Here is a 23,276-nt window from a genome sequence, read left to right as displayed (position 1 = left end):
TGTATGAGTTACCCAGGGTCCTGTTAAAATGCAGGTCTTGATTCATCAGGGCTAGTGTGGCCCTGCCTAAAGATTTTGTCAAGTTTCTGACTAAGGTGTTGGTACCCTATAGAGTACAGTTTGAATAAGGAGGCCCTAGAGCACGGCTGAGCGACTTCCCTTTCACTTTTCACTTTCATGCATTGGAGAAGGAAATGGCAACCCACTCCAGTGTTCTTGCCTGGAGAATCCCAGGGACGGGGGAGCCTGGTGGGCTGCCGTCTATGGGGTCACACACAGTTGGACATGACTAAAGTGACTTAGCAGCAGCAGCAGCAGCAAAACACCACTTCTGTTTTAGATGTGTAGTGCTAGTAGGATGGAGAAGGCAATGGCACCCCACTTCAGTACTCTTGCCTGGAAAATCCCACGGACGGAGGAGCCTGGTGAGCTGCAGTTCGTGGGGTCGCTAAGAGTGGGACACGGCGGAGCGACTTCACTTTCACTTTTCACTTTCATGCATTGGAGAAGGAAATGGCAACCCACTCCAGTGTTCTTGCCTGGAGAATCCCAGGGATGGGGGAGCCTGGTGGGCTGCCATCTATGGGGTCACACAGAGTCGGACACGACTGAAGCGACTTAGCAGCAGCAGCAGCAGCAGTTCTAGTAGGAAATGACATTTTGGGGATTCTGAGCTAAACAGACTAGTCTGTTCCCTTGGCCAAAGAGCTCACTTCCCACAGGCTACCCCTGGGGCCAAGGGAGTTCTCATTCCTTGCTGCGCAGCTGCACACTTGGGAGTTGTGGCGCAGGCATTAAGAAGCTCCACCCCAGAGAAGCCACACGTGTGCGCCAGGGACAGGTCTGTGAGTGTTCCTGAAGTTCTGCGTGTGAAAATGAAAACATCAGAACCCTGGTGTCCATTTGTAGTTGAATGGATAAATCATGTATATCCTTCCAATGGACTGCTGAATAGAGCTGCACTCATTAACACAAATAAATCCTGGAAATACAGGATTCATGGAAGAATATATGTAATATGCTATTGTGATAAAGTTAAAAAACAAGCAGAAATAATATTTAGAGATACTTATCTGCGTGGTAAACTATTGAATAACAAAAGCAAGGGGTTAGTGAACACAATCAGGAGGGAGGCAAGGGAATGCCTTCTGTGAGGAGTGCACCAAGAGCGTCAGCAATATTGGAAACGCTTTCTTTTCACAGTTGGATGCTGAGTTCATGGGTATTCCTTTTATTATGATTTTATAACTATATACACATATGTAAGGCATAGACTTATTTGTATCAATTATTTTATTAAAGCAAAAAGTCTGTTACATCTAAAGGGGCTTACGTGTAATTCCCTTTAATGGAAGAGAGCACAGCAAGTTCAAGGGACTCAAAGACTATGAAGCTAGAGGAGGACCATGGACCAGGAGGAGGCTGGGATCATTCAGGGCCTGGTTGACCGCATTAAGTTATTCAGGATAAGATGTTTTGTCTTCACCCTCGAGCACTGGCAGAATATTGAAGGACTATAAGCAGGATGATGCCATGTATCAAGCTGGAGCCTGGAGAATACAGAGGGCCCTGTACACACCTGAACTACTTCTCTTCGACTTGGTGCTTCGAATTTTGTTTCTGAAAAATTACTTGTGGGACCATCTAGAGGCCCAGGATGATGGAATCATTCTCCAGAGAGGATTTATATTTCCTTCTGCCAGTTTCCTCCAAGAACTGCCAGCTTGTCATCACATTCATCCCAGTCTAAGGCCCTAGGTGTAGTGGACTGTGTAGATGTTCTGAATCAAAGCTGCTGGCTTTTGTAAGGCTTGGCTTCCTGGTTTATCCTGGTCCTGAGGTTATAACCCTTCAGATACTATCCTAAAAGTGAAGGTACGGGCTGCCGTAGCAGGCGCCCTATCTTGGGTGTGCTGTGGGAGACCTCTTATTTTCCACACTCTGCAGGGCCACCAAGAACAGCACATCTGGTTTATGACAGATATCCACAGGGTGAAAGCAGCTCTGAGTGTTGGGCTTATTTCTCTTGAGTTTTCAATTTCTTATAGATTTTCCCCCGGAGATTAGTTTATGTCATGTTAGATTTTTGGTGATTTTAAGAAAATCTTTTTAAATATAGTTTTTAAAGTTATCTTCCTTAGAAGATTTAGTCATAAATACCTACATCACCATTACCAGAGGCAGAATATTTTCTATGTTTTTATACAGTGTCTTTTAGTTTCTCATATGAGCAAAGGTAAAATTAGTATATTTACTGTTTTCCATACCCCTTTTCTCTGTCACTCAATTTTAAGTGATTATATCTTTCTTAATTTTTACCTTGTGCTGTTGAATATACTCATCACTCTTGTTACTTTGACATTTTGAACGACTTTATCGGTTATCTAATGCTGGTTGAAAACCAGAATTATTTATTACTTTTCACAGTTCTGTGGGTTGGTTGGGCAGTTCCTCTGCTTGTTTTCCTGGACTTCTGTGACTTCATTTAGCTTGACAGTTGGCGGGGCTGAAAGATCCTAGGGCTTCACTCACATGTCTAGCCGTTGGTGCCCACTGTTCACGCGAGTACTTAGGTTTTTCTCCACATTGACCAGATCCGCTTCCTTACATGACGGGGTCAGGGCAGCATTTCAAGAGAAGAAAGGTATAAGCTTCAGTGCCTCTCAAAACCTGAGGTCCTGAGCTTGTACACCATTACTTTTGCCACATTCTGCTGGTGAAAGCCAGTCGAAAGTTGAACCTCAATTCAGGGAGTGGGAAAATAGATTCCCATTTCTTAATGAGAGGAACTGAAAAATATTGCTGACTGTGTGTCTCACAGTGACGTTTGTCCTTACTAAAAATAATGTGGCAGTCAGCGCTTTTAGACCACAGTCCACCGTCTTTCTCCATTCCTCATATTTGTATCATTTGTACACTCTTGGGAAATATATCACATTTTGTTCTGTTACTATATATATTGTTACATTTGTTTCAGTCTTAGACCTGAGTTTGTTCATGTACATATACACATACTGGAGAAGGAAATGGCAACCCACTCCAGTGTTCTTGCCTGGAGAATCCCAGGGACGGGGGAGCCTGATGGGCCGTCTGTGGGGTTGCACAGAGTCGGACACGACTGAAGCGACTGAGCAGCAGCATATACACATACACACATCGTGCATATAATACACATACATACCTGTCTGTATGTGTGTGTATACTGTTGTGTAAGTTTAAGATGTGCCGCATAATGATACACAAATTTATTGCCAAATGACTACCATAGTAGGGTTAGTCACCTCTCATAATTGCCTTTTTTGTGTGTTTGGTGAGAACATTTAAGATATACTGTCTTAATAACTTTCAAATATATTGTAATAGCGCTTTTAAGTATAGTCACCATTACTGTGCATTAGAGCTCCAGAACCTACTCCTAACTGAGAGTTTGTACCCTTTGACCAGTATCTCCCTATTTTCCTCACCTCCCTGCTTCTGGTAACCAAAACTTTTTGTAAGTTTGGCTTTTTTAGATTCCATATATAAATTAGACCATACACTATTTTTCTGACTTAACCTCAATTAGCATAATGACCTCAGGGTCCACTCATGTTGTCACATGGCAGCATTTCCTGCATTTTTATGGTTGAATGATATTCCAGTGTATGTGTGTGTGTTTTCTTTATTTCCACATTTTCTGTATCCATTCATGCACTGTATGTGTATACACACACACACACGTATTTTTGCATACACATACCTCCATGTGTATATATCCAGATCCACCACATTTTTAAAGTCCATTCATCCGCCAGTGAACACCTAGGTTGTCATCGTAGGTTTGTCCATTATCTCTTGGTTGGCTGAAGATCTTGCAGGTCGGGCAGTTGGAGCTGTCACAGAGACCGACTGAATCACATGCGCTTTGCTCCAGAAGTCCAACGTAATGTTAATCTCAGAACCTTACTTAGCTACCTGTGAGACAGGACATCTGACTAGAGACAGCAAATGAGACGTGGCAGTTTACAGTACAAAATGGGATCAGAGCTAGTACTGGAAACATCTGTATGATTCACAAATCACATTACTGTTGACACAGACCACCTCTATCATCTGAGGTACATCGCTGCACGGTGCAATAGTCCGTATTAATAACACTGATCTTTAGTAAAGATCGTTGGGGTTCATTTTGTTTAAGAAGGTTTGGAAACTTGTGGAATATTTTAGGAAAATTGCCGTTAAAGGTTATTAAAACATTTAGTGAGTAAGTTTTTCGTTTTTTGGGAAATCATTTCTTTGGACCTGTTATTTCCTAGATAGAGACATACCAGATAAATGTGATGCTGCTGAAGTTTCTACAAGAACTTCAGATAAACTGTGTTTTGTTGGTATTTTAATGTATTTCAAGCTTATTGCCGTGGGTGAAACAGTTTCTTGTCTTCAGTTGCAGATTCCTTGTCCTGTTCTGTAATGCAAAATGTTCAGCCTCTTAAGTCCAGCCCAGTAGTGTCCACTGTTGTGTCAGGAGCCTCGTCGACTAGAATGCCTCCTGCTGCAAATCGTCCAGTGGAGCCTGTGGCCTCGGTTACACAGCCGTCAGAGCTATTACAGCAGAAAGGTATTTGAGAAATCCGTTATACTAGGTATAGTACATACATACATGTATGTACATGCTAATTCAAATAGCTGATTTAAAAAAATCAAACTGAATAACCATAATTTATAGAAAATATGAAAAAACTAATTTATAGTTTCTATTCAGATGATTATGTTTTAATATATTCCAGCCTCTGTTTGATTTTATATATGTTGTAGAATTTTGTTAAATCTGTTATGTATTTTATATAATTGTAATCAGTTTACATAATATTTTGTATTTTGCTTTTACATGTGTTAAATTATGCAGTTCTCCATATATGTCTGTATAGTTTTGTAATCATGATGACTAATTCATTGTGTCAGTGTATTATAATTTACTAATCATCCCTCTATTATGGACCACTTCATTTCTTTCTTTTTTTTTATTTTTTTATAGATTATTGTTGTTTCTTCTAGGATAAAACAACCAAGATTTCCTTATTTAGTGAATTTACACATCCTCTTTGATGACTTCTTTGCTTGTCTTTATAATTAATAGAAAGTAACTTTTGACCCAGTTTTGAGAATGAGAGGATGAAAATGAAATTGTAAGCCACACTCTTGCCTTGTTGACAAACAATGTGGTTTATTTGTTTGCTCGTTTAATAGTCTGCATGTGTTAAGTGACAGGTGTTCTTTTAACCCTGTCTCCCCACACTGCGTTTTCTTTTGGCAGTATTCTTGATTGTTTTCTGTCTGGCTAAAATTGGAGATCTGTTGAAGTTTCAGGTTAATGTACTGTACTTCTCATTTGATGAGAAAGAACTGTTTTGGGGGATGTGTGCCTTGTGTTCCCATCATAATCATTAGTAATGTTTTAGGCAGTGCATCACTGTGTGATGACAAGCCCTCACCTTGAGTCTGAAGAACCCTTTTTTGTTTTGAAACTTGGGAAAAGCAACATAAATCCTTCAACTTGTCTCACTGCTCTTACCCGCTAAGTGTCCTGTGGTCAGCAGAGGCTTATCTATCATTTGATTGGATTGTACATTATAGATTTTCTTACTCTTTTTTTTTTTTTAAGAAAAGCCAACTGCAGCACCAAAGGGTGTCCATTGTTTCCCAATAAGGAATAGAATCTAGTTATTACAGCATTTACCTTCAAAGTGAGGGACTATTGGGAGAGTTTTACTTATCATGAGTAGAAGAAACTTAAGGAAATGGCAACCCACTCCAGTGTTCTTGCCTGGAGAATCCCAGGGACGGGGGAGCCTGGTGGGCTGCCGTCTATGGGGTCGCACAGAGTCGGACACGACTGTAGTGACTGAGCAGCAGCAGTAGCAGGAGCCCTAACTAAATGAGTGGTGTGTTTCCTAACCATTGGTGACCACCTTCCAGATATTACATGTCTTGCTTGTTTTGGCCCTTTACGTTGCCCCCTCTAATTTATTTTAATCCCTTTATCAATTCTACTAGGTAGACATCCTGGTTTTACAGATGAGAAAAGTGACATTCACAGCAATTAGGTAACTTGCTCAAGATTATAAATTAGGAAATAGTAGAATGAAAGATCTTTAACTCTCACCTTCCTATCTTGTGCTGTCTCTATGAGGCTGAATTATTGTTTTTGTCAGCTGTTAAGCTCTTATCTTACTCAAGATAATGCTTCTTGAATAAGTAACAGAAAAGATAATGCTGGAGACATTTGAATTGCAGCTTCATTGTTCTGTTTTCTGAAGTAGAAGGTTGGCTACTGAGTGGTCTCTGCCTTGGGATAGGTTTGGAATACACACAGGTCTGTGTGAGCTCTGGCACCAAGCGTGCTGTGCACATAGTGGTTTGTGGGCCTGATACTTCTGGTAGTTGTGCAGCCACAGCTGTGCACGGTATGCTCTGGGTCTGATACAACTTCTGGAATATTGATACTTGAAAGAGATCAGTCTTTTTCTCCTGTGAATGAACAATGTTGCCTGCTGTATAACAAAGAATGGGGCAGCCACCAAGGCACTGTAGCTGCCCGCTTTCAGTCAGCCCTGAGGGAACTCAGGACAGGCAGTGGGGCTGCCTGCTGCCTTGCCCTAAACCGCCTTACCCTAAACCGCTGCAGCGGTGCGCCTGAGGGAGCTCGGAAAGGGAAAGAACTGGACGTTGGCCTCCATAGCGGCGGTGCATATCAAAGGAGTGATTTCAGTGCATCTTCCCGTATGTAGAAAAGTGCTACATCCATTAACTGGTTTTCTTTAATTAATGGTGATCTTTTGATGTTCCAGCTGCCTGGTCTTTGTCCCCCAAATCTCTATATATCCTGGCTCATCCCTTACCCCTTCAGAACAGCCCCTCACAGCTGTCTGAGATACAGGCCTCCAGGCTTGAAGTCCTCAGAAAGCCAGCCAGATAAAACATAGTTCTCAACCTTTAGGTTGTGCTTTTTTCCCAGTGTTTCAGAGATACCCTTTCTTAGTTATTCTCTCAGCAATTTTTACTGGTTTTTAGAGGAGAGACTTTTTTGCTTGCATACCTCCTAAAATTTTTTTGAAGGAAACTAGAACTACTTGAACATTTTTAGATCGACATCTAAAATTTTTCACCAGAAGTTTAAATACTTGCAGTTATATAATTTTCAGTGTACTGCATATATTGACTTTTAAAACAAAGATGTTGTGTTTTTCGTTGTATCCACTGGGATGAAGTCTGTCATCCTTTAAAAAAAATAGTGAAATTAGCCCTTCTTTAACAATTAGAAAGTTTACATTTTTCCTTTTTCTTCTTAATATCATATCTCCTCTCTTGAATGTAGTAAAAATATATACTTAAGCTAGAAACTTTTTAACACTCCATCATGCTTCTCTGCTACTATATATATATGCATATATATATATATGCATATGAAGTTTTAAAATTTGTGTTATTGTCTATAACCACAGGTGTCTAAGCGTTAACACTTTTTCTTCTTGATTATTCTACCAATACAGTTATTTTGAGTTTCTAGTTGGTGAAAACAATAAACATTATGAATTTTGGTGTTTTTTAAATGGAAAGTACCTTTTCGTTGGAAATACATCTTTCATTAAAGTTAATGGCTTTCCCTCCTCCCCACCATAGCTTTCTGTACTTGGGTTGCATATGGTTCATTATTAAAATAAGGTAAATTTTAGAAAGATGTCGTTTATAGTTGTTTATTTTTGTACAGATAACTACTGAGAAAATTTTGTTCATGTAAGGTAGATAGGAATGGTATTGGAAGGGTTTTATTAAAGTAATATTGTTCTTTTAGGTTTTTTAACCTTCTGAGTTTATTTTCCCGGTTGTAGATAGCTGGTAACATTATTTCATGTAGCAGTTTACAGTTTAAAAATACCTTTAGGTTTTATTGTCTCACTTGATCATCATGTGAAGCAGACATACCATATATTTCTTTTATAGAAGAGAGAAGTTGAGGTTTAGAGATGTTTGTTTTACTGAGTTAGCAGTTATTCAAAATACTGTAAATTTCATTATACTGAAGCGACTCAGCAGCAGTATAATATCGCATACTTTTATCTCACAGGTAGTATCTCCACATAACCGAATTGGCAAAGGCAGTCCTCATTTTCAAACCAGTGAGGCACATTTTATTCTTTGTCAAATAGTCTGATTTAATTTTTAATCCAATGAAATGTGTTCCTAAAGTTTCAGGAGGTATCATAATTCCACTGAGAAATAAATTTCATCTTCTGTCTCATAAGCCAAAATTACTAAAAGCTGTCAAGTTTAAATGTCAAAGTTATTCTTTTTTATAGTAAGTTATAAAAACTAGCTTGGAGAAGGCAATGGCACCCCACTCCAGTACTCTTGCCTGGAAAATCCCATGGGCGGAGGAGCCTGGTAGGCTGCAGTCCATGGGGTCGCCAAGAGTTGGAGATGACTGAGTGACTTCACTTTCACTTTTCACTTGCATGCACTGGAGAAGGAAATGGCAACCCACTCCAGTGTTCTTGCCTGGAGAATCCCAGGGACGGCGGAGCCTGGTGGGCTGCCGTCTATGGTGTCGCACAGAGTCGGACACGACTGAAGTGACTTAGCATCAGCAGCAGCAGCATAAAAACTAGACAGTGAATCAATATGCTGTTTCTCATTGCCAAATTTGAAACAAAGCATTGTAATATGTACCTAATATTAGGCTATTTGTGAAGCAAGGATTGTCTTAAAAAACATTGTATTCCTGTGGTAAAATACATGCATAGTGTCAGTCTCTCCAGTCACGTCCAGCTCGCGACCCCACACTGTAGCCTGCCAGGCTCCTCTGTCCATGGAATTCTCCAGCCAAGAATACTGGAGCAGGTTGCCATTCCCTTCTCCAGGGGATCTGCAGGCAGATTCTTTATCTTCTGAGCCACCAGGGAAGCCCCAAATATATGCCTAGTGTTTATCAAACTCTGTTATTTGACATTTTTTTTTTTAGTATTTATTTAAATAGGAATCATGCATAAAAGTTAAAAATGATTCCATTAATTTCATCAGACATAGTAAAAATTTGTACATGTACAAATATATATACAGTATGTATATGTATTTTATAAAATATATATATATATACTACTAAGTGCTAATAGATTTATTGTTGTTTAGTTGCTAAGGTGTGTACGACTGTTTTGTGACACCATGGACTTGTAGCTTGCCAGTCTCCTCTGTCCCTGGGATTTCGGAGGGAAGAATACTAGGATGGGTTGCCATTTCCTCCTCCAGGGGTTCTTCCTGACCCAGGGATAGAATCCATGTCTCCTGCATTGGTGGGCAGATTCTTTACCACTGAGCCACCTGGAAAGCCCAGTTAATAGGTTTACCTGCTGGTATATTTTTTGTTGTTGGTTTTAAAAGAAGGTAGAAGGAAGTAAATATTGTATAAAATAGAAGGAGATATGAAGTGGTTATAATTATTATAAATATTTTATGATAAAATGTGTTGTAAAGTACTTTATTGAATATCTCATAGACTTTGAGAGAAATCCAGTGTATCTTGAAAAAGACTGGTAGTCCTAGAAAATATTCTACTTGTTTTTAAAGGAACTGGCCCTACTCAAAATATTGCTCAGGTTGGTGGAAGGTTTTTTTTCTAATGACTTGCCCTAGGGATAAGTATTAAGAATAGTTGAAAATAATTGTTTTCATTTAAATATACACAAAAACATGTTTTGAAGTTCAGTAGTGAGTGTAGTGAATACTTGTGTAGTATTTACTGTATTTCAGGTTCCATTCTAAGGTGTAAAATATATTAATTCATTTAATCCTCCCAGCAACCATTTGAGGTAGTCATTGCCCTGTCTTACAGATGATATAAATGAGGAACAGAGAGGTTAGTAATTTGCCCAAAGACACACAGCTAGTAAGTGGTATTTCCTGGAATTGAACTCAGAGACCCCATTTTATCCATAATGTCCTGCTGCTTGTCTGTTTAATATTTCTTACTGTTTTTGCTTTGTTCTCATCGAACTCTGAAAAGCAGTGGCTTCTTTGATAGTAGTGATTGGGGCCTGCATACGTGCAGAATCATTAAATAAATCATTATTCCCACTACCCTACTTTATAATATTTCTAAATTAATAAAGCCAACCCTGTTTCTAATATGTTTAATTTTTAACTGAAGCATGTATGGGAAGGTAAAAGAAAGTCTGTAGATTTAAGGTGCCTTGATTAATCATTTAAAGAAGGAGGAAACTTTCCTATATTAAGATTTAGGATAAGTTAAGGGAATGTGTTTCCTTCGTAAGTTGAGAAAAAGTCTGTTCTTAACACAGGTACTTTCTTAGATGGATAAAGTATAGGAAAGAAAGTAATGTGGAAAGTGATTCCCGTAAAAACCATTCTTTTGTGGGACCCTTGCAAAGTTCTCTAGTGTATGTGCTTAAAAGACTAGGTTAGGAAAGGTAACAGTCGCTCAAAAGTCTGAGCTCTTGAATTTAAAAAAGCTAGCCTCCCCAAGGGATTTATTTTCTCTTTAGACTGGTTTTATTTATTCCCAGTGTAACTGTATCTAGGGAACAGTAGAGATGCCCTTTATTAAGCAACTCCAACTCTCTGAAGAGAATAATGACAGGTAGTTTAAAGAGAATGTCTTTTTTTAAAAATACTGGGGACCTGTTAGTAACAGGTTCTTTATCATGTCATTCAGTCTGTGAAATAATGCTGTCCCTCTTGGTTTTCTAGATTTATACCTTGAAAGCTCTGACAGAGTGAAATAGGAATGTGGCTTTGCTTCCTTGTGTGATGGTGGTGGTGGTGGCTGAGGTGGGAGGTGCCCATGTGCATTTCTACAGTGTACTGGGTACGTCTAGAGCAGGGCATTTAATATGGATTGATAGCTTTTCTGGTTGTTTTCTGTTTTCAGTTTTCTGGACTGATTGTTTTTCTTACCATTCTTCTGTGGATTAAATAGAATGTTATATTCTTGTACCATTAGTATTCCTAAACTTTTTACAAAGTTTAATTAAAGGAGCAAAGAAAGGTTAAATTCAGAGTAGATTGAGTCATAATTGGGAAAGAGCTTAAATATTGATACATTCATCTCTAGCACTTCTCAAAAGAGATTGCCTCTTTTTAGGACAGTAAAATTGAGTATGTTGTGTGACATTCAGTTAATATAATATGTTGACAACCATTGAATGATCTAAAATGATATTATAATAAATAATACTACTGGTCCATCTTATTTTTAGGTTTGTTCCAGTGCATTAAGTAGTTGCTCTATAAAATTTTTTTTTTTTTTTTGCTTCGAATTCAGCATTGGATATTTTCCCAGTAATACGTGAAACCTGTTTTTATTCAGTAAATCTGGAAAAAGAGGAAAATATTTATCTTATAACACATATAGTTTTGCCCTATGCTTTGACTCCTCTGATTAGATACAAAATCAGCAGTCTACACAGTCATGAAAAGAATGGATTTTCTTCCTGTTTTTTGGCCTCTCTTACCTTAGCATAGTAGATAGAAATTTCTTGTTTTCTTCTTTCTCTTGTTTCTTATTATATACACACACATACTTGTACTTTTTAAAGTGCAGTGCTAATTGGGGTTTTGAGAAAGTATTTCATGTTTAAAGAAGTCCTTAAATTGAAGAATTTTTCTATAAAATATTTTTACTGTTAACATGTCTAAATATAAACTTCTTAGTCTGTTTAACCTAAAGTCTAATATTAGTCAAATTTTCATTTTAACTAGGCTTTTATTAGAGGAACTTGCCACTCTGAATTTGGTCTTTCAAGGTATCAAGTTTATTTTTTGTGTTGCCTGAACTTACTTTGCACTGATTTTTACTTTTTCAGTGAATTTGTTAAAACTGCCATTTTATCTGTATTTAAAACATATTTCAGTAAAGCTAGCAGATTTGTCAGTGACGTCTTTAGTCATGAAGATCAGAGCTTTACTCATATACAGTTTAACCTTTGCTGTCTTCTAAGTTCAGACTTTACTTCGTTAAAATTTTTTTCTTACAATACACATGAGTTATGTTTCTCCATGCTAATTAGGAAGGTCACCTGGAAAAAAAAAACAAACGAGCATGAGAGGACTACCACATGATTTTTTAGTGATGCAGGGCTTCATTGTACTTCGAATATTGTGACATGTTCTTGAAAATCCACGTTATGTTTCTGGGTTATTTTTTTTTCTTTTTCAAATTGAGCTCTAAGATTTTTCTTTGTAAGGATGTTTATTCTTATTTGTGAAGAGTATGTATTTTTGATCTGATCTGATATATATATGTTTTTAAAATTTTCCCTCTTAAAAATTTTGTGGATCTTAGTTTTTGTCCTGATTTTGCTAGAATAATTCAATAATGAACATACGCAGCCAGCTTTTTTGTTTGAAAGGGAGGTATTGTACAGTTACCAGTTGTGCCTTTTCCATAGGCTGCCTTCTCTTGCTGTATCTCCCACTGCAGACCAGTCTCCTTCACTTAATTCAGTCTCACATATAGGCAGTAGGCTGATGCTGAGATGATTTGCTGTCTCTGAAAATTCACTTTAATTGTCTCACTTGTAGGGCCACAGTTAATAAGCACCTCCCCCTCTTTTTTTTCTTTTGAGCATCTCCTCTGAGCAGAGAACTATGCTAGATACAGTTCTTTTCTTTAACTGTCATTCTTTTTCCGTTATGAGAACTGAGTTACCATCAGGGTGGCATTAGCAGAAGGAAGGTACCGAGGATTTGTATGTGTGTTGTATGCTATATAAATTCATTTCAGTAGAAATGATCACTGCTCACCAAGAATACATGGTCCCAAAGGAAGTATACCACAAGGGCCCCAAGGTCAAAGAAGGTAAACATGTGTAGAGCTCAGTAAAATGTTCAGAGAGTATCAGTGGAGTTTCCTAAATATTATCGATGTCAGACATGGTGCTTTTTTTTTTTTTAACACTTAAACTAGTTCATATTAAAGCTGCTTTTACTAAACTGCTTCGCAGAGATTTCTAACAGTTTCAGTTTGGATTATAAATTAGCTAATATTAATATGCATGCTGGGGTGTTCTTTGGAATGTCAGAGTTCTTTCTCACTTTTGATGCAATGTCAAAATTTTATTTCTCATCTTTCCTGTTGGTTTGACTCTTGTGTTTGTGCTTTCCACTTTACAGGCATGCAGTATGGTGAATATGTTAATAATCAAGCTAGCTCCGCACCAACTCCCTTGTCATCAACTTCCGATGATGAGGAAGAGGAGGAGGAGGATGAGGAAGCAGGTCTGCTTTAGCTTTACCCCAGTTCTTGAACTTTTTCCTACTCAAGTTTTCTTTTTATGTCCATAGTCTTACTCGTCCTTAAAACAATGTGTCTGCAGATTTAGCTCAATAGATTGGTTTGGGTTATAGAAGGTGGGGGTCACTGGAGGTGTTTTGCTTGTTTGTTTTGTGTCTCCTCTTTTGGACATCTTTACCATTTTGTAAGTAACAATGCATTTTTCATGATGACAGAGTGCTTTCTTCTTTCAGAAGTTTATTTTCTCTCATGCCACATGCTAAAGAATGAGTCCTGACTGATGCTTTTGGCTGATGATTGCTGTAGCACCCTTTTAGGAATGTTTTATTTTCTGCTTTGCATGCTACTTTGGGATAATCAAAATGAATCATGTGGGTTTTATAAAACTGATATAAAAGTTGGAGAGCGTTTCTCTGAGGTCTTCTCTTTGTGGCCCATCCTGCCATATATTTTGAAGACCCCATATTTGTAGTTGTTTTCCTACCTCATGAAGCAGAAGTTCACATCTTGCTAGTGGAAGGAATTGTGCATGCGATGATGTGTTGCAGCCTGTTTAATATCTTTTTCTACCTTTGATAAGTATACCTGCTAAATTTTAAGTCGTTCAGTTGCTCTGTTAATTCTAATATTTTAAGACTGAATCAATAAGTGATGATCTTTCAAGTTATACATGACCATGATTCTCTGTTATCTTTATAACTGAGTGGAAGGATTTGCTCTGTAAACAGTCTGTTTAAATAGAGCTTTCTGTTTCCTTTGCATTTTTTAAACATTCAAATCCTTATGCATGATTTGTGGGGGCAGGGTGAAAGTTAAGGGTTCCAGAAGGATGGTATTTTCTTCTTCCCTTAAAAATCCAGATACCCATTTATCTTTATGAATTTTTGGTAGCTTTTTATTTTACATAATTTCAGTCTTACAGAAGAGTGGAAGAAACTACCATATATACTTTACCAAGATAAACCATTTTTGCCTCATTCTCACTATATACATTTTTTCCTGTGTCATTTGAATGTAAGGTGGAGATACCATGAACCTTTACCTCTACATATTTCAATGTGTATTTCCTGACTGTAAGGACAGTGTCTTATGTAACACAAACATAATATAGTTATCAGGAAACCAGTCACTGTTACCTTAATATCTGTTATACAGTCCGTAGTCAGATCTTAACAGTTGTCTTAATAAGATCTTTTATAGCCATTTCCATGGCCTAGGATCCAATCCAGGGTCATGGTGTTGAATTTAGTTGCCATTTATTTAGACTTCTTCAACCTACAACAGTCCCTTAACCTTTCTTTATTTTTCTGACTTTTGATTAAATTGAAATCACACATTTTTGGCAAGATTACCACTGAGGCAGTGTGTTTTCAGTGCCTCCTGTCAAGAGGCGCTGATTTGTTCCCATATTGATGATATTAACTTTGATGACTTGATTAAGATGGTGTCTGCCAGATTTCTCGGAGAAGGCAATGGCACCCCACTCCAGTACTATTGCCTGAAAAATTCCATGGATGGAGGAGCCTGGTGGGCTGCAGTCCAAGGAGTCACTAAGAGTCGGACATGACTGAGCGACTTCACTTTCACATTTCACTTTCATGCATTGGAGAAGGAAATGGCAACCCACTCCAGTGTTCTTGCCTGGAGAATCCCAGGGACGGGGAAGCCTGGTGGGCTGCCGTCTATGGGGTCGCACAGAGTCGGACACGACTGAAGTGACTTAGCAGCAGCAGCTGCAGCAGCCAGATTTCTCAACTGTAAAGGTACTTCTCTTTTCCCTTGAAATTAGTAAGTAAGTTGTGGGGAAGTTCTTTGATACTATTATAAATATCCTGTTCTTTATTAAACTAGCATACATTAGTTTGAACATTCTTCGGAGATTTTCCAGTTCTAACATTCCTTCTTTGTTTATGAGTTCAAGTTTCACTGTGAAGAAGAGCTTTCTCTTCTCCCTTACTGATTTCTTTGGGTTTATAATGACTCATGGATTCTTGTTTTATTCTGTGGGTAATAATCCATTACTGTCATTAGTTATTCTAATAGCATTTTGTCCTCAACCTGGCCAGCAGCAGTTCCTTCAAGCTGTCTTTTAAAAATGTTCCCATGAATCTTTAAGCACTTATTTTAAGTCCGTTAAGTCCTCATTAAGATGTTCCTAGCTCATCTTGTGTTTGGGCGGCTGCAACCTGGGATGGACCATTTCCTTCAGTCCTGGTACCTGTAGTGGAGAAGGGCATTTTAGGAACCAAGATCTTACTGTAATTGATGGCCCTTGCTGCTGATGGGCCACTGCTCCCAGGCCCTGGTATTCTAATTATTTAATGCATGTGTTATTCAGATCCTACAACTGTCTCAGTTTTTAATCTTATGATACTAATTTTACACAGTTCAAAAATGTGTTACTTTGTGTAAGCCTAATTTGCCCTGTTTTTGTTCTGCTGAACAATTAGGTGCGTTGGTTGGAAATCCTGTTTCCTTTGATGGAAAAAAATCAGAAAATCAAAAACATTTAGCATTTATGGCTTTTCTCCTGTCACCTTACATTATTTAACTAAAGCTGTAGGTTTTTGTATCATTTCTTCTAGATTCAAACCCCCATTTTGTCACTTACTAGCTTTGTGACCTTAGACAAATCTTAAACTCATTGAGTCTCAATTTACTCATCTTGTCAGTGGAGAATAATAGTAACAGTTACACGTGGTTGTTTTGAGGATTGAAGGTGTTCTCTGTCAAGAGCTTAGAACAGTGTCTGGCAAATGCTAAAATCTCTCTAAAAATTAATTATCATTAATAATGTTGAGAACATGTTCTTATCTCAGTTTTATTCTTCCCTACAATCCTGCAATGCAGAGATAATTGGCTCCATTTTGCAGATGAGTTGATTGAGATGGAAACAACGCATTTGCCTCAAACTAGGTCTCTCTGTCTGCTGAGAGGTATGAACAGCGTAGTCTTCATCTCCTCGTGAGAACATGAAGCCCTGAAGTAGAGGGGACTAAAGAGCACATGCAGTGGTCACCGTGGTGTTGCTTAAGTAGTGTCTTCCTCCTTTGCCTTTTTATCGTGCAGCAGGATAATAAGGGCTTCCCTTGTGGCTCAGCTGGTAAAGAATCCGCCTGCAATGCAGGAGACCTGGGTTCGATCCCTGTGTTGGGAAGATCCCCTGCAGAATGGAAAGGCTACCCACTCCAGTACTCTGGCCTGGAGAATTCCATGAACTGTATATAATCCATGGGGTCGCAAAGAGTCAACACGACTGAGTGACTTTCACTGTTCACACTAAAATAAAATAAGACTGTATTATGGACATTTTTCCTAGGATGCTGGTGTTATCTCCTTATGGTTTGTAAATAAAAATCCTGTTTTTGTTGGTTGCAAATTAAAGGGACATTCTGAGTGAGGGGAAAGAAAAAATAGAAAGGAAATTTAGCTTTAAAATGATTTTTTAAAAGTCCTAGCCAGTTACAGTATTTTTTCCATATGTAAAATGGTAAAAGAAAGTGCTTCAAATTGGTGTGGAGGTTACATATAAGTAGCTCTAAGAAGTAGAGAATTTGGAGTGTTCTATTTGTTAAGTGTTTCAGTGGTGTTTTTTTCCTATAATCATTAGATTCTTGTGTGTTTAGTTCATGTGAAATTATGCTCCAATTTTGGAAAAATTTGTTAAGCAGTAGTAAAATATCAACTAACAGGTTTGGAAATCATAATATTAATATTCTTTATGCTGTGCTGTGTGTGCTTAGTCACTCAGTCATGTCCAGCTGTTTGCGACCACGTTGACAGTAGCCCACCAGGCTCCTCCGTCCGTGGGATTCTCCAGGCAAGAATACAGGAGGGGTTGCCATGCCCTCCTCCAGGGGATCTTCCAACCCAGGGATCCAACTCAGGTCTCCCGCACTGGAGGCGGATTCTTTACTGTCTGAGCCACCAGGGAAGCCCATGTATATTCTTTATAGTTACGGTTAAAGTAACTCTCCACTGATTTTAGCTTCTCATTTATTAAAGCTTAAGGTTTGCTTGACAGCGTGTCTGTCTAGGAGTCAAGTACAGGGATATTTCTTTAAAGCTTTCATTTCTTTGTCTTTTTTTTTTTTTAAAGCTTTCGGATTTAAAAGAAAATTTTAATTTCAGTTCTGATTTTACATTAAACCATCTAATTATATCTTTAAAATTACATGCTACAAATAGGCTTCCTTTTTCAAGTTTCCTTGTTAAATGCATACTTGGAAACTGAAATAGGATTTTGTACTGGAGACAGTCTTAGGTTTTGTTGGAAGCTTGTGAAAGTTCAGAATTGTTAGAGAATAAACCTAAATTTAAAGAAAGCAGATAGCAAGCTGCTCATAATGGTTATATCTTAAATTCCTCACTAAGTTTATTCAGTTACAGATATTCTCTCCTTCAGTTGTTAGTGCTAGAGTGGACCTTTGGTGGACAAATACCATCATACCTGTACTAGTAAGGGATGCTAACTTGAAAATGGGAGTGAAAAGTAACAAGCAGTGAACTGAAATTGAGAAGTAAGATAAAGTGAAAGTCGCGGAGTAGGGGGTTGGGGGGGAGGGCGGTAAAAAGCCAAAGCCCAGTGCCAGCCCTAGTCCCTGGAAGACACTGTTGTCTAACATTCTGTCACCTGCTCCCCATACGCCCCATCGCCTTTCCTCTAGGGAATTTTCAGGTTGGGAAGAGGCCGGACAAGAGGAAGTTCTCTCCCATAATGTGACAGCTTGATGCTTTATTTTGTAAATAATGTTAGAAGAAAAAAAACTTTTTTTGTTTCATAATGAGTTTTAAGGTGCTGGTCAGTTTTTACTTGACTTTCACGCGGACTAATAATTATTTAGCACCAGGCACTACCTCAGAGAGAATATGTTTTTGGTTGACTTGGTTATTTTAAAAGGTAATGCTGCATTTTGACATAGAACAAGTTAAGTCAACTCATAAAGAACAGGACAGTATTGATCTTATTTCTAACTTCCAAAGAAACTTCCTTTTTTTTTTTTAATAGTTCAAGTGTATCATGCAGTATTACTAACTATAATCATTATGTGCTATACATTAGATTCCCAGGTCCCTAGAAGTTTTATAACTGGAAGATTTTCTTCTTTGATCAACATCTTCCCTTTTCCTCCACCATCCTACCACCCCTTGCCAAAGAAAATCCCTAAAAGGGTTCATTCTGACTTTCTGTCTTTTTAATAATTTTATTTATTTTTGGCTCTGCTTGGTCTTCATTGCTGCATGGGCTTTTTCTCTAGTTGCAGAGAGGGGGGCTACTTTCCAGTTGAGGTGCACAGGCTTGTTGCGGTGGCTCCTCTTTTTGTGGATCACGGGCTCAGTAGTTGCAGTGCAGGGCTCGGTAGCTGCTATCATGAGCTCCAGATCACGGGCTCAGTAGATGTGGCACATGGGCTTAGTTGTTCTTCAGCATGCGGGATCTTCCCAGACCAGGGATTGAACCCATCTCTCTTGCATTGGCAGGCTGATTCTTTTACCACTGAGGGAAGCCCCAATCTATCTTTCTCACTAACTGATGTACTACTATTTGATTATTTTAAAAAGTAAATATCTTCCAACTAAATTCAGTACATATTTAGTATATTTTTAAAATTTTAGAAATTGAGCACATATACTGGGTCTGTGAAGGAAGTAAAATGATACCAATGCCACTAAGAACAGTATTAGTTTGAGGGTCTTCAGTATTCATTGAAATCAGCCAGTTCAGTTGACAGTCATGTCTGACTCTTTGTGACCCCATGGACTGCAACATGCAAGGCTTCCCTGTCCATCACCAACTCCCAGAGCTTGCTCAAACTCATGTCCATCGAGTTGGTGATGAGCCATCCAACCATCTCATCTTCTGTCGTCCCCTTCTACTCTTGCCTTCAGCCTTCCCAGCATCAAGATCTTTTCCAAGGAGTCAGTTCTTCACATCAGGTAGCCAAAGTATTGGAGTTTCAGCTTCAGCATCAGTCCTTCCAATGAATATTCTGTACTGATTTCCTTTAGGATTTACTGGTTTGATCTTCTTGCAGTCCAAGGGACTCTTAAGAGTCTTCTCTAAAACCACAGGTCAAAAGCATCAGTTCTTCAGTCCTCAGTTTTCTTTATAGTCCAGCTCACACCCATGCACGACTCCTGGAAAAACCATAGCTTTGACTAGATGAACCTTTGTTGCCAAAGTATTGTCTGCTTTCTAGGTTGTCTAGGTTGCTGTCTAGGTTGGTCATAGCTTTTCTTCCAAGGAGCAGTCGTCTTTTAATTTCATGTCTACAGTCGCCATCTGCAGTGATTTTGGAGCCCCCCCAAAATAAAGTCTGTCAGTTTCCATTGTTTTCCCATCTATTTGCCATGAAGTGATGGGACCAGATGCCATAATCTTAAGTTTTCTGAATATTGAGTTTTAAGCCAACTTTTTCACTCTCTTCTTTCGCTTTCATTAAGAGGCTTTTTATTTCTTCTTTGTTTTCTGCCGTAAGGGTGGTGTCATCTGCATATCTGAGGTTATTGATATTTCTCTTGGCAATCTTGATTCCAGCTTGTGCTTCATCCAGCCTGGCATTTCGCATAATGTACTCTGCATATAAGTTAAATTAGTAGGGTGACAATATACAGCCTTGACGGACTTCTTTCCCAATTTGGAACCAATCTGTTGTTCCATGTCCAGTTCTAACTGTTGCTTCCTGATCTGCATACAGGTTTCTCAGGAGGCAGGTAAGATGGTCTGGTATTCCCATCTCTTGAAGAATAGTCCCCAGTTTGTTGTCATCACACAGTCAAAGGCTTTGGTGTAGTCAATAAAGCAGAAGTAGATGTTTTGCTGGAACTCCTTGCTTTTTCGATGATCCAGTGGATGTTGGCAATTTGATCTCTGGTTCCTCTGCCTTTTCTAAATCCAGCTTGAACATCTGGAAGTTTTCAGTACATGTACTGTTGTACTGTTGAATCCTGGCTTGGAGAATTTTGAGTATTACTTTGCTAGTGTGTGAGATTAGTGAAATTGTGTAGTAGTTTGAACATTCTTTGGCATTGCCTTTGTTTGGGACTGGAATGACAATTGACCTTTTCCAGTCCTGTAGCCACTGCTGAGTTTTCCAAGTTTGCTGGCATATTGAGTGCAGCACTTTAACAGCATCATCTTTTAGGATTTGAAATAGCTCAACTGAAATTCAGTCACTTCCACTAGCTTTGTTTGTAGTGATGCTTCCCAAGGACCATTTGACTTCTCATTCTGGGATGTCTGACTCTAGGTGGGTGATCATACCATCATGGTTATCTGGGTCATGAAGATCTTTTTGTATAGTTACTCTGTATTTTTGCCACGTCTTCTTAATATCTTCTTCTTCTGTTAGGTTGATACTATTTCTGTCCTTTATTGTGTCCATTTTTACATGAACTATTCCCTTGCTGTCTCTAATTTTCTTGAAGAGATCTCTAGTCTTTCCCATTCTATTGCTTTCCTCTATTTCTTTGCATTGATCACTGAGGAAGGCTTTCTTATCTCTCCTTGCTATTCTTTGGAACTCTGCATTCAAATGGGTATATCTTTCCTCTTCTCCTTTGCCTTTAGCTTCTCTTCTTTTCTCAGCTATTTGCAAGGCCTCACCAGTCATTTGCCTTTTTGCATTTCTTTTTCTTGGGGATGGTGTTGATCACTGCCTCCTGTACAATGTCACGAGCCTCTGTCCAAAGTTCTTCAGGGACTTTGTCTGTCAGATCTAATCCCTTGAATCTATTTCTCACTTCCACTGTATAATCATAAGGGATTTGATTTAGGTCATACCTGAATGGTCTAGTGGTTTTCCCTACTTTTTTCAATTTAAGTCTGAATTTTGCAATAAGGAGTTCATGGTCTGAGCCACAGTCAGCTCCTGGTCTTGTTTTTGCTGACTGTATAGAGCTTCTCCATCTTTGGCCTCAAAGAATATAATCAATCTGATTTTGGTCTTGACTGAACTGGGATAATAAAACCAGTTATTTTATTGTTTCTCTGAAAAATGTTTTGAGTTCTGAACAACCAAATTATAAACAGATTAACAATGCTCCATATGTGAGCTTGATGGAAAACCCAAGAAGCTCACAGTCTGATTTGGAATATAGAATGGAATTACAGTCGGTCCTGTGTTAATTGTGGTGCTTTATAGGAATACATAGGAGAATCTAGAACCAAATGTAGGGTGGAGATGACTGGGAGGGTTCTGGAGGGCAGACAGGGGAACCTGAACTGAATCTGAAAGAACTTGGAATTGAGCAAGTGAGGGACCTCGGGAGAGGCAGAGACACTTTTTTGAAATAAAGCAAGAAGCATGAGAGATAGTGGCATATTTGGGGAACTTTAGCGAGTTTGGACCTGTTGTTTGCAGAGGGGAAGTGGTAAGAAGATTTGGCATGAAGGTGAGTAGGCTGGATAAGATCTTTAATAACCTCACATTTCCTCGTAAGGAGTTTGAGTTTTATCTTTAAGGTAGTGAGAGGTGAAGGAATTTACATGGGAAAATAACGTAACCAATTTGTGTTTTAGAAATGCAAGTTGATTTTCATTAACAGAAGAAATTGATTAGCGCTAGAGGCTTTTTGAAATAAGGAATAAGCTAGTGAGAAATAAGACTAAGGTAGCAGAAATTTGGAGGAGGGAAGCATATTAGCAGAGTATTCCCGAAAGAAGGGAACCATTTTTACAAATCAAAAGAAACTTGGTTAGCAGTGATAAATGTTAAGTTTGGGTTGAGGCTTGAGAATAAATGCTTGGCTTTATCAATCAGGAGGTTTTGTCTTGTTCTTTCTTTTCCTCTCTTTTGTAGCGGTTTTAGGGTAGGAAGAGGGAAGAGAAAAAATGAAGAATGTTTTCTCAGTCTTTGGCTAGTAACTATTTAGTTTATATCTGTTATAGCTCTTTAATCTTAACATTACCCCTGTGGAGTTATAAAATCTGTTGTTACAAATAATAAATCACTAGAAATGTTAGGAGTCCTGTCCACTTTCTCTCAGGCTTCACTTATAGCTCAGTTGGTAAAGAATCTGCCTGCAATGTGGGAGACCTGGGTTCGATTCCTGGGGTGGGAAGATCCTCTGGAGAAGGAAATGGCAACCCACTCCAGTATTCTTGCCTGGAGAATCCCATGGACAGAGGAGCCTGGTGGGCTGCAGTCCACGGGGTCGTGAGAGCCAGACACGCCTGAGCAACTAAACTCCACCTCCCGTTTTCTCTCACCTGCTAAGTGGCAGAGGTGGGATTTGGCTTACACTTTTTCTGTGTTTTATACATGTTATGAGGAAATGCAATTTCAAATTGCCTCGTTCCTTTCAAGTTGAAAAATATTAATAAGTGCATTTGGCTTTGTTGACCCAAGCAGAGAGAGTGGCTTAAGTCTTTTTTAGAAGGCTTTAGTGTACCGTGGTTTGTTTTCCCCCAGCTTCACAGATTCTGAGCTATTTACTTGACCTTACTTCTGATTCAGCTCCCACTCTTTTTCAGCTTCTTGTCTTCTCTCAGCCCGTGACATCGAGCCAGTAAAAGAATGAGGAAAAATGTTCCCTGAGTGTTACATCCATTTGATCTCAGAATATTTGTTATCAGTAGCTGTACTGTGAAGTGACTGAGGCAGACTTGATGTAACGTTTAAGAGTGGCAACAAGTGCCAGAGCTTCTCATTCAGCTAAAACTAGTTTGGATGCAGAAAGCAGTATTTTACTTGGTATCATGGTTCCAAATATCAATATAGTAGCATAGCTGCCTCTGTGTATGCATACTGTGATTACTCTGCAGTACAGTGTATGATTACAGTACAGCTTGGAAAGTGCAGGAATTTGTCCCAGCCCCTTTTCCTTTAGCAGCCATAAGTTTGCTTTCTATGTCTGTGAGTCTGTATTTTGTATATAAATTCATTTGTATTATTTTTTAGATTCTCTGCATAAGTGATACCATACAGTGTTTGTCTGACTTCACTAACTACAATTTTCCCTAGGTCCATCCATGTTGTTGCAAATGGTG

General features: G+C 38.7%; 1 protein-coding gene across 4 annotated transcripts in view; it reads left to right on the top strand.

The window, feature by feature from the left end:
- SEC24B (SEC24 homolog B, COPII coat complex component) overlaps positions 1-23,276 on the top strand; it is an 80,373-nt gene that overhangs the window by 21,542 nt on the left and 35,555 nt on the right. For 2 of the 4 annotated variants that reach the window (XM_006052214.4, XM_006052213.4), the window contains exons 3-4: positions 4,424-4,597; positions 13,165-13,269. In XM_006052214.4, coding sequence (XP_006052276.4) covers positions 4,424-4,597; positions 13,165-13,269 — 279 coding nt within the window. The remainder of the gene's footprint in view (positions 1-4,423; positions 4,598-13,164; positions 13,270-23,276) is intronic. The other 2 variants (XM_025290308.3, XM_006052215.4) reach the window with 1 other exon arrangement.

Source organism: Bubalus bubalis, chromosome 7 (genome assembly GCF_019923935.1).
Source record: "Bubalus bubalis isolate 160015118507 breed Murrah chromosome 7, NDDB_SH_1, whole genome shotgun sequence".
Lineage (NCBI taxonomy): Eukaryota > Metazoa > Chordata > Mammalia > Artiodactyla > Bovidae > Bubalus > Bubalus bubalis.
Note: the sequence above shows the minus strand (reverse complement) of the source record. Positions and strands in the feature narration are given on the sequence as shown.